Below are 14,111 nucleotides of genomic sequence, written 5' to 3' on the forward strand. Positions count from 1 at the left end.
ATTAAACCACAGGGGGGTGGGGGGACATTGAGCTGTTGCTAATATTTGTAGTACACCACCTAGCGGGAGCAGTTGGTACTGGAGGCTTTGTCCATGGCAATTAAACCTACGGGTGATCATGACGTTATATTAATGCTAATGTCAGTAGTGTGCCACCTAGTTGGTACGCCATAAAGATAAAACCAGAACTTTAAATATATTGTAATGAACGCTTGAAGTACGTCACTAAGCGGGAGCAGTTTGTACCGTAGGCTGTGTTTATGAACAATCAAACCATAAGAGTAAGTTTAATCACATGTTCAATATCTGTAACACGACACTTACCGGGGGCAGTTGGTACTGTAGGCTGTGTCCATGAACAATAAAAATATCGTAGTAATTAAGTCCAATCATATCAATATCTGTAGTGCGCCATCTAGCGGGGGCAGTTGGTATGCCATTAAGAATGTTGACAACGTTGTACTATTGGCAGCGCCTTTAGTGCACCACCTAGCGGGGGTAATTGGAAGTCCATGAAAGATGTGTCCATCAATATTTACCTACAGCTTTATAGTACATTATAGCCAACGACTTATTTACGTCGACCTTCTTCTTTAGAGATGTTAATTCAATTGATCTGAGCACGTGACATTAACTTAGCTTGTGCTGACCGGAAGTATCAAACTTCATGACGAACTTTCATGTTTAAACAATGCCTTTAGTTGTACTTGAACCAGATATTTCTATATCCTGGTATGTTGATATTCCACGTTATTCCAATAAGGATCAATTAAACCACGACCACGTTAAACAGTCTCATTACTCATAATTTGGGTACCTACTGGCTGGCAAAATGCACCTGGTGATTATTATGGTGTTACGTGTGGGCTGATTACTAATTTGTTTCGAAGATCGTTTCTAACATCATAAAAGGGACAATGGTCACGACTTCTCTCTAATTCAATTTGGGTTCATGTTTACATCTCATGTTCAGTCAACAGGGATGTTACTATTGAAAATATTGCAATTTGAAACCACCATCTGTCGGATTGATATACTTAAATGAGTCCTAAATACCCTGTTTTCTACATACAACGGATATAGGTTACCCCACGGATAACGGTGAACTAACGTCTAACAAGAACAGCGTAGGTATGTCCTCTTCCTCCCCTCCCCGATTGAACACATATTCTTCACAAAGTTAGAAAGTATTTAACTCAAAATCAAACTTGCTACACAAGCTAAACTCCCTCAGATATCTGGCAAAACATGTCACATACCTGTCGCCATCTTCCCCATACTTCCGAACACGTGTAGTTGTGATAACAGCGCCGAAAGTCGAAGAACTAACGCACAACCAATAAAGCGAAGCTTCGCCAAGCATCATTGCAGGCAGAAAATTTCCTATCCCACAGGTCAAAGGTCAAACGTCCACTGATTCAACATATCCAATACTTAGTATATTAGCTGAATCATTCGAGATATGTAAAAGCGGGAATAGTATGTAAAAAATGAAAAAGAAGAAATGCACATAGAAGAACAGAGACTGTCAGAAAAGAATAATGCTATAATTACCTGATATCTAGAGTCATATGACAGCAAACTTGGTACATTGACCATATTGTGATAATCAGGTGGTGATGCGAGCTTAAACCTTTGACCGTAACTGTTGACGTGTCTCGTCCTCCGGATGTTCCCTGCAGGGGTGTTTTCTCAAAAGTTTCAAGGAAATTTAGCGGAAACTAGACCAGGATCGCTACGTTACATCACGAAAAGTAAGGTGGGTTACGGAATGCTATCATTTTTTAAACCCTAAATAGTTCCGAGCCTTTTGGGGCCGTACAAAACCGGGAATTTAGTCCCGTGTAACGTTATATAGTGGTACAGTAGCTAGTAGTAGAGTAGAGTAGAGTAGAGTTGGCAGACGTCCTGTGGACGTGTGGGGAGGGGGGCACTATTATTTGAAAGTCCGAAGACAAATAACTTTTTTCCGCAACGTAGTTTACAAACAATGTTTTATCCATCCATGGCTAGCAATACTAGTCAGAGTTGCTGTCCCGTTATATCAGTCCGTTTTGTCGGATTCGGGTACCGGTGCTTCCTTCTCGTGTGATCATTTTGTTGTTGTTGTTGTTGTTGTTGTTCATGTCTCTCTGCTTTTCCCGAACTCTTAGCGGCGACCTATTATGTTGACCTTGATCCTGTAAAGATTATTGGTGCATAATGTTGCGAGAGCGTACAAGCACCTACTAGTACAGCGTATTAGTTAACCTACTAGTAATAAGCTCAATACACAACGATCTAGTCTGTAGTCAAGTACTAGCAATTACACAGGTGAAAGCTTTGAATGTGTCTACATCTGACTTTTTTTACCTCAGAAGATATGAGATATATATGAATGGGAAAATAACGTATTGCTGCACCCCACCCCCCACAGAGCAGAATGGCATCATCCAGTTACTGGTCTCCCACTGATGTTCTGGTTGGTTTCGAGTCTCCCACCGAGGTTCTGCTTGGCAGGCAAGAAAGTGTGAAGACTGAGAGGGCTGAAGCACTACCACTGGACGTTGTTAGCAGTCAGTCTATATTTTCTCATGTGCCCAAACCTTACTTCAACCAGGAAAGGGAAGATGAGAAACCTTACGTCTCTGGTGAGCACGACTTTGGGACAGGTGAGAAGCCGAACTCAGGCAACCTTAGCAATCTTACAGCTGTGCATACGGGAGAGAAACCTTACAAGTGTGATAAGTGTGACTATTCAGCAAGCCGTAAGGAATATCTGAAGCGACACATGTTTCAACACCTTCCAGCTGAGCAGAAGCCCTACAAGTGTGACCGGTGTGACTACTCCTCTGCTCATAAAGAGTATTTAAAAGCACACATGGTAAAACATGGAGTGGAAAAACCGTACAAGTGTGACCAGTGTGATTATGCTACAGGTTGGAAGTATGCTTTGGCAGCACACATGTCCGTGCACACCGGCGAGAAACCCTTCATGTGTGAAGTGTGCGGGTTCAGCTCTGCCAGCAAACACAGGCTACAGCTCCACAAGCAGACCCACACTGGGGAGAAGCCGTACAAGTGTGACCAGTGTGACTACACAGCCAGCAGGAAGGTTTACTTGGCTCGACACAAGACCAAACACACCGGTGGGAAACTCGCCTGCTCCCTGTGTGAGTACAGCACGACTGACCCGTTCCACCTCAATAACCACATGGCTGTGCACAGGGGAGAAAGGCCGTACAAGTGTGATAAGTGTGACTACTCAGCAGTTCGTAAGGACCACCTAAAGCGACACATGTTTAAACATTTGTCAGCAGAGCAGAAGCCCCACAAGTGTGACCAATGTGACTTTTCTGCAGCACGGAAAGAGCATCTTAAGGCACACATGGCAAAACATTATAAAGAAGAGAAACCGTACAAGTGTGACCAGTGTGATTTTACCACAGGTTGGAGGAGCAGCTTGACAACACACATGCACGTGCACACCAGTGAGAAACCCTACATGTGTGGGGAGTGTGGGTACAGGACAGCTCAAAAACAATGCTTGATTACCCACATGTCAAAACACACAGGTGAGAAACCCAACATGTGTGTGGAGTGCGGGTACAGGGCAGCCCAAAAGTTTAGTCTCTCCCAACACATGAAGATACACACAGGAGTCCTAGAGAAGCCGTACAAGTGTGACCAGTGTGATTACTGCACTGCTTGGAAAAACAACTTGGACATACACAGGAGGAAACACACCGGTGAGAGACCCTACATGTGTAAGGAGTGTGGGCACAGGACAGTCAGCCAGAGTGATCTCAAGAAACACATGAGGGTACACACGGGAGAGAAGCCCTACAGGTGTGACCAGTGTGACTACTGCACGGCGTGGAAAGGGTGCTTGACTAGACACATAGAAGAGCACACTGGTGAGAGACCCTACCTGTGTGGGGAGTGTGGGTACAGGACGACCAAGTCCAACCTGCACAGGCATATGAAGATACACTCAGGAAACAAGCCGTACAGGTGTGAGCTGTGTGAGTACTGCACGCATAGGAAGGAAAGTTTGGCAAGACACATGGCCACTCACTACTGATGGAAGCCCCACTTCACCCAACCACCTTTACAATCTTTACACTGTAAATTACAGGTCATTTTTTACTAGATCTATAATGTGTCTTTTTCGAAATTCATATCAATTTTACTAATACAATTTCTTGAGGCAGGTCTCCAAAGAGCCTTGGCATCTCAAGGAAGATCAGCCAAAGAAAATCTGGCACTAAGAGAACTGTAGTCCATCCATCAGAAAATAGCAAAACAGACTAAGCCTTATTCAATAGCCTCCGGTGCAGACTTCTAGCTGTCTTTTTTTTGTGAAAGACCTGATTTCCAAGATGGGCTTTAAGGTTCTGTAATGCCGAGAGAGGGAGTTCCGCAATGGCCATAGCACATAGAATATAGAACATCAGCACTCCCCCTATAAGTTTGTAATAACTGTGCTGCTAGAAATCTGCAAAGGAGGATATCACTCATAGAGTCAGCTAAGGACTGGCTACACTTTGCCATAAGTTGTTGATACCTTGTCTCTCTGGGCTCCATTGGTCTGTGCTGACTATGGACAAACCTTCTCTGCCTTGTAGCTCAAGGTTCAGATACAGAGACATGATAGCACATGGAAAAAGAAGAAGCCCAAAACCAGCGAAATGTATCTCAGAAGCTGCTTATCAAGATTTTGACAGCTGGATCGTTTGCCTGGCTGCAGTACTGATGCTAACTGCTAGATGACGCTGTAGTACCGTAAAGTGAATGTTGTGTGGGTCACTAATGTATAAGCCATTTAAATTTTTGAAGTGTCAATCCTTGTGTCACACGTAATTGACATGGGTCAAAAATTTAGGAAGGCACATGGCATAAAGGGAGAGGTAAATCATTTAATATGTCATTTGTGATTATACACTTACAGATAGATGTTTTGAAACTACACATCCTTTAACTTTGAAAATCATAATATTCCTAAAGTAAAGGTTTTCATGATAGAGATTTTCTGCCGCCTTGAGATGCGAAGGTCTGCCTATTTGTTAACGATCTTGTTGTTACACCATACTAGTAGTTGTTGGTCCCTGCCAACTACTAGTATCTAAGGCACTGTCTATTTTATTTGATCATTACGTTATTTTAACGTATCATGCCAGTTTGTGAGTATTTATATCTCCTGTTTTGTCCTTTGTTTGTAGTTTATCTATTAGTGCGGCTAGTGTTCCTTTACTTACTACTAGTCTGGAGAGGAGTATTAAATATTAGTGATTTCTTTATCTACATCTATTTCTATCATTGTTTTATTAGTATTCAAGTTTGTAAATTACATAATGAGCAAAATAAACTGTCATAAAACTCAAGAAATTTCACTCGACGGAATGTTTGACAGAACCTCTCGGTCTTCTTCGGCTATCTGAGCCTGCTGGCCGCTACCACAGCTTCAATGCCCGTTCTTTGTTTCTGTCTGTTGGAGTATACTAACCAAATACAACTATGTATCCGTTTTTTAATAGTTGTTCGAACTGTTTTACTACACATAACGTTAACGCTAACGCGGCAAAACAATATGTGCAATTTATTTTTTACTGTACAATTGATTATCATCTTCTGCTTCTAACACATGTAAGTAACCAAGGAGCTTTTATCCTGATAAAAGCTCCTTGAAGTAACGCGGCAGTACAGTTTAGGGTCCTAACAACTGCCCTACTACCTTTACCGTGTGGTGCGATAAGAAATAAACGGCTGTAAACCATTATTATTTCTGTCTGTTTGAGCAAGGAGGTTGAAAGAGGGGTCTTTCAACCTCCTTGGTTTGAGTATACTAATCAAACATACACGTGTCTTTATCGCTAATCTGGCGGCATTACTCTATTGATATTGATGAGCCAGTCCTGCTATTCCTAACATACAAGTGCAAGATTTCGTTTGGCAGACAACCCTTTTGTCTTGTAGAGTAGGACTGGCAGACAGAATGAACACATGGACCAGCAGCTGCAACATCAAAGGGTGCCGACATGCATACATAATGCACAAGGTGTGAAAGCGAGTCGTCATAAAACAAACATCACTGTTGCCAACGAGGTCTCCTTGCTATTTCACCCTGTTACATACCCCAACCTCCTTGTACATACATATTACCGTACCTATACTTCAGTTCAAGTAAGACCCTAACATTCGACGTGATCTGTTCGGTCGCTGACGTCTGGGAATTCGTTGCGCGTCGTGGGAATTTTCTTAGAGTTTGAAGGAAGTTTTGTGACTACTGACGTACTCTCCATTGAAGCAGGAACAGAAAGGTATGCTACTAAATACTGTCTTTGTGACTCTACACTTGCGTTAAGAAAAACATAGTCCGGAGCCATTTGATTAAAACAGGGTAATTAATTTGTCGGGAATTTGTGTATAGCTGGCGTGTGTGTGTGTGTGGGGGGGGGGGGGGGGGTACTATAGTACATAGTACGGGATAGAGTAGAGTAAACATTTTCGGTTTGGGAGGAGTTTTTACTATGGAACCGCTCCTCATCAACTGCTCCTTAGAGTCTTCTATCAGCTGACTGTGACAGGGAAGTCGCTAGCCTGAGTACCAGACCGCCGTGCTATAGTCGCATCTCTTCGGCCCGTACATAACCTGGAATCCAGTCTACCGTGGATTGGCCAGGCTACCTTCGGGCAGGGGGGGGGGGGTGTCTTTCCACCGCCGGGGTAATCTTTCACACCCGGTAGGAGTTTTGCACGGTAAGAGTTAATTTTGCCATCCTGCTGGCCGGCAATTAACTCCCACTGGGCAAAGTCTAACCGCGTGAAAATCCTACCGGGTGTGAATGATTACCCCGGCGGCTGAGAGCTACACTGGCCCCGTAGAGAGCCTACACTAACTACGGTAGGCCGAGCCAGTAGTAGACTGGATTCCAATACGCCATACACAGCACGCGGGCCTTGATTATCTCTCGCACAGCGGGATAGATAATCAGAAAACCGGTGCAAATAGAGATCGGGCTTGTCACCTTTCCTGGCGTAAGGGCTACCGTTTTAAAGGGCTAGGGAGTCGCGAGAGAATCTGTATTTACAGAACCTGTACTGTTTTTGTTAGCATTTACGGGCGCCGTCATTTTATTTTACGGTGTATGACGGGAAGTGTGACGTAATTTTGGATTTGACGGATCAGTGTGTTGTATGAAGTGATGGGATGGGATGACAAGGAAATGTGATCTTGTGGTATTGTTTTTCGTAACGTTTTCATCCTGGACTAGCCTATTCTAATGCCCTCTTTTATTGTGTTTACACATGTAGACCGTACTTTTGCCCCGTAACAGTGAATTGGGTTCCCGTAACCGTTCATTGCGTGCCTTTTTTTCATTGGTGAAACCATTGAGAACTATGCATACTATGTCATTTAATTGATCAGATGTAAGCTGGCTGATTTACTACTGAAGATAACTGAATAGAAAGAACGGAAGATGACGTAATGTTGCATCCCCTACAGGTCAGGATGGCATCATCGGGTTCTAGGTCTCCTACTGAAGTTCTGGTCAGTTCCGAGTCTCCTACCGAGGTTCTAGTTGGCAGCCGACAAAGTGTGAAGGTCGACAGGGTTGAAGCACGACCGCTGGGCATGGGAAGCAGCCAGACTAACTTAACCCAAGTAGCACGGCCTAATCTTCGCCAGGAAAGGGAAGATGGGAAACCTGCCATTTCAGGTGAGCACCACTCTGGGACAGGTGAGAGGCCTGACGCGCCAACACGACCTACGGCTCAAACAAAGGAGAAGAGGTACAAGTGTGAGCAGTGTGACTTTTCTACAGCCTGGAAAGTCAGTTTGGCGAGACACATGTACGTGCACACCGGTGAGAAACCCTTTGCGTGTGAGGAGTGCGGTCTAAGGTATGCAGACAAGTACAGGCTCTACCACCACAAGAAAACCCATAGTGGAGAGAAACCCTTTGCCTGCTCCCTGTGTGAGTACAGAACACATAACTCGAACCACCTTAGTAACCATATGGCTGTGCACACGGGAGAAAGACCTTACAAGTGTGATAAGTGTGATTATTCAACAAGCCGTAAAAACCATCTGAAGCGACACATGTTTAAACATCTGTCAGCAGAGGAAAAGCCGCACAAATGTGACCAGTGTGACTTTTCTGCTGTTCAGAAAGAGTATCTTAGGGTACACATGGCAAAACATGGAGGGGGAAAACCGTACAAGTGTGACCAGTGTGACTATTCTACAGTCTGGAAAGAAAGTTTGACAGGACACATGGCTAGACACACCGGTGAGAAACCCTACATGTGTGGGGAGTGTGGGTTCAGGACGGCTCAGAAACAATGCTTGAATATCCACATGTCAAAACACACAGGTGAGAAGCCCTTCATGTGTGGGGAGTGTGGGTACAGGACGGCTCAGAAACAATGCTTGAATATCCACATGTCAAAACACACCGGTGAGAAACCCTTCATGTGTGGGGAGTGTGGGTACAGAACAGCTATCAAGGCATGTCTCTCCAAACACATACAGAGGATACATTGTGTGAATGATACAGAACAGAAGCCGTACAAGACATACAAGTGTGACCAGTGTGACTACTACTCGTCAAAGAAAGGTGACTTGGACATACACAGGACAAAACACACCGGTGTTATACCCTACATATGTAAGGAGTGTGGCTACACTACAGTCAGCCAGGCCTACCTCACAAAACACATGAGGGTGCACACAGGAGAGAAGCCGTACAGGTGTGACCAGTGTGACTACTGCACTGCTTGGAAAGGGTGCTTGACTAGACACATAGAAGAGCACACTGGTGAAAAACCCTACCTGTGTGGGGAGTGTGGATTCAGGACGACCAAGTCCAACCTATCGAGGCACATGAAGATACACACAGGAAACAAGCCGTACAAGTGTGAGCTGTGTGAGTACTGCACACATAGGAAGGGAAGTTTGGCAAGGCACATGGCCACTCACTACTGAGAGAAACCCACTGTTCTCAACCTCCTGTATAAGCTCTACAAGTATTTACATGATGTGCATTTTGTTTGATTTGAAATTGTTTTAATCAATTTCTTGTGCCAGGTCTCCTTGGCATCTCAAAAGAAGACCAGTGAAAAAAAACAGGCACTAAGAGGACTGCCTGTATGTAGTCCATCAGAAAATAGCAAAACAGACTGAGCTTCTAAAATGGCTGACACGTTAGCCTCCTTCGCAGACTTCTAGCAGCACTGGCTTTTCTTTTTTACGGGAGCGCTGATTTGTGATTTTCCACTTGGGCTAATATTCTCAAATGAGGAAGTTCTTGGCTAGCTTTTAGTGTTCAACCTTAGCCTGCGTTGAAAATCAGGAATCAACACAACCCCGTCAGTAAACCCACAAGTCTGCGAAGAGGCCATAACTCATACATAGAGTCTGCAAACGATGCTGCACTTTCCCATAAGTTGTTGATACCTTGTCTCCATGGGCTCCATTGGTCCGTACTGACTATGGTAAAATTGTCTCTGCCTTGTAAGCCAGGTTTCAAATAAGAGACATGATAGCACATGTTTACAGAAGAAGTGGCAAATTTTATGTCAGAAGCTGCTGACCATAATTTTGACAGCTGGATTGTTTGTCTGGCTGCAGTACTGATACTACCTGGTAGATGACGCTTTGGTACCATCAATTTGAATGACCAGGTGGAGACCATCTATGGTAGGACTACAGAAGATCAACGGGTGTAGTGTAGCCATGGTTAATTGCCAATTCTGCTGTGACATGTACTTGGAGACAGTAGAAAAGAATTTTGTCGAAAATTTCATTAAGCACACTATGCGCACGGCATACTTAAGTGGAGAAGTATATCATTTATTATATCATTGTAATCATACACATAGATGTAGGTAGATGTTTGGAATATACACATTAGGCCATGTTGATTTGATTATATGGATCACATCCTCTGGGAACCACAAAACTGATCTACGGTGCATATTTGCTCATATTGTAGCTGATTTGTACTATTTACTCTATGGCCGAAAACACTTCTGATGTGTACATGTATTAGCACGTTCTGTCACTTAGACTTTTATGTGTATTAGTACGTACGTTCCGTCACTTAGACTGTAGTAGGCGGTGACGTTGTCACTCTCAATTATTGTTTTCTATGTCAAGTAAAAGTCTGTAGTCGTACCGTATAGGCTGCCCTTTAGGGCGTGGTCACGTGTGTCATGCGATCGTCGTACGATCGCAAACTTTTGGCATTTTGGAGGACTAAAATGTACGTCTCCTGCAAAGTTTGAATGTCTTGGTACACAAAATGCTGTTTTGGATCCTTGCTGGTAGTTGGTTCTGCCACGGCCTGCTTGAAAATCCTATGACATCAAATTCTTATGTGACCGCGCCACAAGTCTGTTCTTAGACTTCTGTGTGCTCAACAGCCTTTTTGTGTATTTATTTTTTATTACAACCACAAATTTACTGGCGTCGCTCTGATCTATGAAATATGCACAGTTTATCATTATATTAGTAGCTTATTTAGAATAATAATAAACAATTTCACAACAAATAAAAGTTTCCTGCAAATTTGTTACGGTGTAGTTTGCAGTTTCCAGCAACTGTACATAGTTTGAAACACCCATTTTATTCTTTACTCGCTGTCTATGTCGAGAGGCACCCCGAACTCCCGGCCTGTCTGCAGCCCGTAGTGAGTCCACTGCGCGGCCAGCAGTTCGTCCATCCAGGCCAGCTCCCCGGGTCGGGCTGTGCGCGTGCTCGGGCCCTGCCGCAGCCTCTCCCCGATCCACCCGCAGCAGCGCACCGCTACACACACGTGCCCGCGCCGGATCCCCGAGGTCTGCGCGCCCACGATGGTCCAGGTCTCGTCCTGCGGGTCGTAGCACTCGATCTGAGGGAGAGAACAGCGCGCTATAATGTTTCATTACAAGGAATGATGCAGTTCACCCAGACATGGTTACGGAGACTTTTGTATACAAGGGGTCAGAATCCCGACATAAAAGCAGAAGTAATGGGATTTTGATAATATGTCCATGTCGACGTACTATTGAAATCCCACAACTTCTGCTTCTACTAATTAGTCTATATAGACTGACACATCTACTGCGCGAAAACAAATAGTACGAGTACAGTGCCAAGACGAATACCAAGTATATTTTTTTCGGATTTTTTTCTGTCGTTGTCACAAATAGGACCTCATATCAAGCTCCATGTATGGAACCTCATGACCGGTATGTAAAATAATTAAAATAGACGAGCGTAACATGTGGAACTTTTTGTTACTTTTGTCGTAACTTTGACTGACTTTTCAGTTGATAGATACGGCTTTTGTTCGGGATTCTACCCCAGAGCACATTGAAAAGTACCATTAGATGATATAGATAAACAAACAAACAAACGTTAGGATTGTGGTAGAAGTGGAACTCGCGGCCGCCCGTCAGCCAGATCCTGCCGCCTAGCGTGGTCCACCCGCACTGCAGGTGGCTCTGTTTGGGGTTTCTGACCTGCAGCCATGCGCGGAAGTGCGTGTCCAGGGCGTACATCTTGTACGCGCGGGAGACCGGCATGAGGTAGATGAGACTCCCGCAGGACACCGACTGGAACTGGCGTTTCATGGCGTGGTAGTCGGGCACCCAGAACACCTGGAACATTCACAGACGGTAGCCTGACTAAAATCGCGCTCCTAGCAGCCGGTCCTACTACTGCCGCCGCCCTAGGAGGGGTCATTAACCCCAGCCAGCGAGTAATTGTGTGAACAAAGGCTATTACGGATGGTAGGTTTTACGTATTAAGTTTTAAGAAGTGTTGTAGATCATTATCATGGAAGCTCATCTGTGTTTGTAGTAATCATATATAGTACAATGCTTAACTTTCTTCCAACACAAAGGTATACATGGATCAAATTGTCAACGACCACTGTAGCCGCCTTCTAGTAGATTGTTCCCCCTTTCCATGCCGCATACTCTGTGAGGTCTGAATGTCTGCTTCAGTGTGTTAAGCTGTCCATATCAAATTCCATCGTAATGACTTTTTCTTTGTCAGCAGGGTTAGCCCTTTGTAAATAGCCACAGGGTAGTTGGGCAGCCCTGGCTGTGCGTTTTGAATAGCCAAACTATATCTAAAAGTATAAACAAATAAACAACAACCTGCCAGTTCTCGTCCCCAGGACTGTACGTCTGCACACGGACGATGCCGTCGTCCCCAGAGTAGCCGATCAGGTAGAGTTTCCCGCCACACGTTACCATGGTGAACTTGAACACGCTGACATGGACGTGAGGCACGGCCTCCCATTGGTTCATGGAGGGAGAGTAAGCCTCATTGGTCGTGACGTCAGTGCCGGCCTTCAGGCGGTCCCCGATGACGTAGACTCGTCCTTCCAGCGTTGCCATGCCGACGGTCGCCCTGTGGTGGTGACGTGGGTTGTGGAGTCTGGCCCAGACGTTAGTTTGCGTCATGTAGCGCCACATTTCCGTCACCTGCTCGTCCTCGGACGTGGACAGGACGTAGACGTCGGCGTCCAGCGCAGTGACGTTGTGCGTGAAGTACTTCAGGTGACCCGGCAGGTGAGTCAGGGACGCCCAGCGCATGGAGTCCGGGTCCAGGCAGTCCACCTGTGCAGGTACAGTGGACATGTACAGTTTAGAGTATGCTGCCCTGTATCATCATTTCAACAAAACATATAACATTCATCTATCCATCCGTGCGACCATCCATGCATTGATTCGTGCATAAACCATTCGTTTATCTTAATCGGGACCGGCGGCGGTACCGAATTCCGACGAACTTCGACCCAGTATGACGTTATATGTGCGAAAAAGTCACGTGTCTACAGAACCTGGATCATGATATGGCCGAAGAAGATCGAGAGATTCGGTCGAAAATTCCGGTGAGTAAAATTTCTTGAGTCAAGAATAATTCATTTTTCTCAAAGTTTAATGTTTAAACTCAGACGAACTTCAATGCTATCACTCATTCGTTCGTTCGTTCGTTAGATCATAGATCATACATTCATTCATTCCCTGACCTCCGTGACCTTGTCTGTGGCGTTCCCGTACACCCCCGCCGTCTGCTGTACCCTCTCACTGCCGCTCAGCCCGCCAACCTGCACAATGATCTCACGAGAGTCACCTGACTCCAGTTTCCGTTCTTCTATCGCCGACTTAGCGTCGGCGACAATCTTGGCGCTTTCTTCAGATTCGGTCAGGACGCGCTCTTTTTGAACCACGTTTTCAAAGTACGTTTCTTTGATCAATCTTAGATCTAGCTTGGAAAGCAATTCCGGTAGATTTCCAAGTCGCTCCTCTTTGGACGATTTTACCCATCTTAGGACGGATTCCAGCAGAGTTTCCTTCGACCAATGGCAGGTCTGACTCGTGATGACATCGACCAGCTCCTCGCAGGTCAGGCGTTCAAATCGTTCCGTGTGAGAAATGGCGGGAAAGTTGTTCATGACGTACCCTGTGACGTCTTTAGCTAGTTCCGTGCAGTAGTACGCCTCGGCCAGCGCCCTGATGTCGAAGCAGTTCCCCGGGTCCAGACTGTGCAGGAAGAATCGGCAGCAGGCCTCCGTGACTGCCGGCAGCTGGAACATGGTGGAGCCGTGCAGCAGTCCCTCCGCGCTGTCACGTGACACCGTCACGCGCCCGCTGTAAACGTAGCACACGATTTGCTCCACCGTTTCGGGACAAACCGCCTCGAGACGAACCCTTTCCTGACAGCTCTCCGCGAAGCCTCCGAGAAGCAGCAGTTTGAAGTACGGACTTCCGGCAGCCATTACCGCGCGGTGGCATGGGATATCCCGCTCACCAACACACAGAATGACGTCACAGTTCTCTCCCGTCTTCCTCCATCCTTGAAGAATGCCTAAAACTTCGGCGTGCCTGTCAAGATCAAGGTCATCTGCAGCATCAGATTTCAACGCGATTTCAGCAGCCCTGTCCCGCACCAGCTGTTTAAACCCGGTGGACTCTCCATCCAGGATCCCAGAAACGATCAGGGAGGTGTGACCTTTGTCCCGGAAGTGCAAGTCTCCGTCGGCACTGAAACTGTACTGCAGACGATCGGCGACTTCCTCCTCTGCGTCAGCGTCAAGCGTTGCCATGGTGATGATGGCCGGGTGATTGATTAG

At 45.6% G+C, this 14,111-nt stretch overlaps 3 protein-coding genes across 5 annotated transcripts; 2 read left to right on the forward strand and 1 right to left on the reverse strand.

The window, feature by feature from the left end:
* The first annotated feature begins 1,604 nt into the window (after nucleotides 1-1,604).
* LOC118411397 (gastrula zinc finger protein XlCGF57.1-like) lies at nucleotides 1,605-5,270 on the forward strand. 2 transcript variants are annotated; one of them, XM_035813664.1, is made up of 2 exons: nucleotides 1,605-1,759; nucleotides 2,417-5,270. In XM_035813664.1, the coding sequence occupies exons 1-2, from the start codon at nucleotides 1,670-1,672 to the stop codon at nucleotides 4,061-4,063; spliced, it is 1,737 nt and encodes a 578-aa protein (XP_035669557.1). In that variant the 5' UTR covers nucleotides 1,605-1,669; the 3' UTR covers nucleotides 4,064-5,270. The 2 variants fall into 2 exon arrangements, with proteins under 2 accessions (XP_035669557.1, XP_035669558.1); XM_035813665.1 differs by having other exon boundaries at nucleotides 1,657-1,754.
* An 887-nt stretch (nucleotides 5,271-6,157) lies between these two features.
* Nucleotides 6,158-10,546, forward strand: LOC118411403 (gastrula zinc finger protein XlCGF57.1-like). 2 transcript variants are annotated; one of them, XM_035813672.1, is made up of 3 exons: nucleotides 6,158-6,299; nucleotides 7,487-8,388; nucleotides 8,473-10,546. In XM_035813672.1, exons 2-3 carry the CDS (start codon nucleotides 7,493-7,495, stop codon nucleotides 8,966-8,968), a joined length of 1,392 nt encoding a protein of 463 aa, XP_035669565.1. In that variant the 5' UTR covers nucleotides 6,158-6,299; nucleotides 7,487-7,492; the 3' UTR covers nucleotides 8,969-10,546. The 2 variants fall into 2 exon arrangements, with proteins under 2 accessions (XP_035669565.1, XP_035669564.1); XM_035813671.1 differs by having other exon boundaries at nucleotides 7,487-10,546.
* Nucleotides 10,547-11,888: 1,342 nt separating this feature from the next.
* Nucleotides 11,889-14,084, reverse strand: LOC118411876 (kelch-like protein 21). Its single transcript, XM_035814366.1, has 2 exons — nucleotides 13,008-14,084; nucleotides 11,889-12,594 (listed from the first exon to the last, which is right to left on the reverse strand). Exons 1-2 carry the CDS (start codon nucleotides 14,082-14,084, stop codon nucleotides 12,031-12,033), a joined length of 1,641 nt encoding a protein of 546 aa, XP_035670259.1. The 3' UTR covers nucleotides 11,889-12,030.
* Between the last annotated feature and the right edge of the window lie 27 nt (nucleotides 14,085-14,111).

The sequence above is a fragment of the Branchiostoma floridae genome, chromosome 3, assembly GCF_000003815.2.
Source record: "Branchiostoma floridae strain S238N-H82 chromosome 3, Bfl_VNyyK, whole genome shotgun sequence".
Taxonomy (NCBI): Eukaryota; Metazoa; Chordata; class Leptocardii; order Amphioxiformes; family Branchiostomatidae; genus Branchiostoma; species Branchiostoma floridae.